Genomic DNA, 2,500 nt, shown 5'->3' with positions numbered 1-2,500 from the left:
TCACCCTGCTACATCACCCTGCTCCATCACCCTGCTCCATCACCCTGCTACATCACCCTGCTCCATCGCCCTGCTCCATCGCCCTGCTACATCACCCTGATACATCACCCTGCTCCATCACCCTGCTACATCACCCTGCTACATCACCCTGCTACATCACCCTGCTACATCACCCTGCTACATCACCCTGCTACATCACCCTTCTACATCACCCTGCTACATCACCCTGCTACATCACCCTGCTACATCGCCCTGCTACATCACCCTGCTACATCACCCTGCTACATCACCCTGCTACATCACCCTGCTCCATCACCCTGCTCCATCACCCTGCTCCATCACCCTGCTCCATCGCCGTGCTCCATCGCCCTGCTACATCACCCTGCTACATCACCCTGCTACATCACCCTGCTACATCACCCTGCTACATCACCCTGCTACATCACCCTGCTCCATCACCCTGCTCCATCACCCTGCTCCATCACCCTGCTCCATCGCCGTGCTCCATCGCCCTGCTACATCACCCTGCTACATCACCCTGCTACATCACCCTGCTACATCACCCTGCTACATCACCCTGCTCCATCACCCTGCTACATCACCCTGCTACATCACCCTGCTCCATCACCCTGCTCCATCACCCTGCTCCATCACCCTGCTACATCACCCTGCTCCATCACCCTGCTACATCACCCTGCTGCTCTCACAATGACTCACCCTGAAACAGAGTCAGAATGACAGTTCTTCTTATTGCCAAGTGTATCTACACACACACACACACACACACACACACACAGTGTATCTGCACATACGGGAAATTGACTCGGTGAGGTCGGTGTGTAGAAAACAACGATAAACATAAACATATGTAAGCAGAACAACAATATAGAAGCAGAAACTGTTGTAAGTGTGTGTGTGTACATGTGGTACACAGAGAGATGGTGAGTCAGTGTTGTGTGCGTGTGTGCGTGTGCGTATGCGTGTGCGTGTGTGTGTGTGTGTGTGTGTGTGTTCCACAGTAAGCTGTCGTGCTACTCAGAGTGCTGCCTGGCGCTGGGCCAATCACAGGGCTGCTTACGACCTGTTCATACACCTGCTGAACAAACACCAGAAGAGACAGGTGAGCTCTCTCTCTCTCTGTCTCTCTCTCTGTCTCTCTCTCTGTCTCTTCTCTCTCTGTCTCTCTCTCTCTCTCTCTCTCTCTGTCTCTCTGTCTGTCTCTGTCTCTCTCTCTCTCTCTGTCTCTCTCTGTCCGTCTCTCTCTCTCTCTCTCTCTCATCTCTCTCTCTCTCTCTCTCTCTCTCTCTCTCTCTCTCTCTCTCTGTCTCTGTGTGTGTGTGTGTGTGTGTGTGTGTGGGTGTGTGTTCGACTTCCATCAGCGTCCCAGGAGAACATGAGGAAGAAGGTTGGGAGGGGTACATGAGTGTGTATGTGTGTATGTGTAATGTGTGTATGTGGGGAGGAAGGGGGGTGTGTGTGTTTTGGGAGGGAGGGAGGGAGGGAGGGAGGGGAGGGAGGGTGTTCTGGCATTCAGAGAGGGGCGTCATGTGCTTTTAATCACCCGGGGAATAAACACACGCAAGCCTGCACACACACACACACACACACACACACACACACACACACACACTCACACTCACACTCCTCCCCATTACCCTGGACAGGCTGTCCTGTACGGAGGTACTCAGTACACAACGCGTTGATGTCCTGTGTGTCCTGTGTGTGTGTGTGTGTGTGTGTGTGTGTGTGTGTGTGTGTGTGTGTGTGTGTGTGTGTGTGTGAAGGCGGAGGTGAACCCTGACCTGACAGAGAACTGTTGAGGAGTGAGAAATGATCTCCTGATGTTCTGTTATAGTCCACCACGCTGTCACTCACACTGTCTACACACCACACACACACACTCACCCTGACCCTCTCTCTCTCTCTCCCTCCCCCCCCCCCCTCTCTCCCTCTCTCTCTCTCTCCTCCCCCCCCCTCTCCCTCCCCTCTCCCTCTCTCCCTCTCCCCCCCCTCTCTCCCTCCCTCCCCTCCTCCCCCACCTCTCTCTCCCCCCCTCTCTCTCCCTCCCTCCCCCCCTCTCCCTCCCCCTCTCCCTTCCCCCCCTCTCCCTCTCTCTCTCCCCTCCCTCCCCCTCTCCTCTCTCCCTCCCCCCCCCTCTCTCTCCCTCCCTCCCCTCCTCCCCCCCTCTCTCTCCTCCCTCCCTCTCCCTCCTCTCCCCCTCTCTCTCTCCCCCCCCCTCTCTCTCTCCCTCCCCCCCCCCTCTCCCTCCCTCCCCCTCTCCTCCCCCCCCCCCCTCTCTCTCCCCCCCCCCCCTCTACCCCTCCCCCCCCCTCTCTCTCTCTCTCTCTCTCTCTCTATCTCAGACCTGGTGGTACGTCTCCTCTTCACCCTGGGTAACCTGACGTCGAGAGCAGTGAAGCTCGCCAGCGCCTCCTAGAGGCCCCGGGGTGCGTGGACGTGCTGCTGGGGCTCTACCACGCCTACCAGCGGAGAGGGGGGG

At 57.1% G+C, this 2,500-nt stretch overlaps 1 protein-coding gene across 1 annotated transcript in view; it reads left to right on the top strand.

Moving 5' to 3' along the window:
• The window catches only part of armc2 (armadillo repeat containing 2), a gene marked incomplete at both ends in the record, with an annotated part of 35,908 nt that overhangs the window by 29,661 nt on the left and 3,747 nt on the right, over window positions 1-2,500 (top strand). The window contains 5 exon segments of the mRNA XM_080551014.1: window positions 1,020-1,074; window positions 1,076-1,120; window positions 1,665-1,680; window positions 2,364-2,408; window positions 2,411-2,486. Coding sequence (XP_080407140.1) covers window positions 1,020-1,074; window positions 1,076-1,120; window positions 1,665-1,680; window positions 2,364-2,408; window positions 2,411-2,486 — 237 coding nt within the window.

The sequence above is a fragment of the Nansenia antarctica genome, assembly GCF_963989245.1.
Source record: "Nansenia antarctica genome assembly, contig: SCAFFOLD_244, whole genome shotgun sequence".
In the NCBI taxonomy this organism is placed as follows: domain Eukaryota; kingdom Metazoa; phylum Chordata; class Actinopteri; order Argentiniformes; family Microstomatidae; genus Nansenia; species Nansenia antarctica.
Note: the sequence above shows the minus strand (reverse complement) of the source record. Positions and strands in the feature narration are given on the sequence as shown.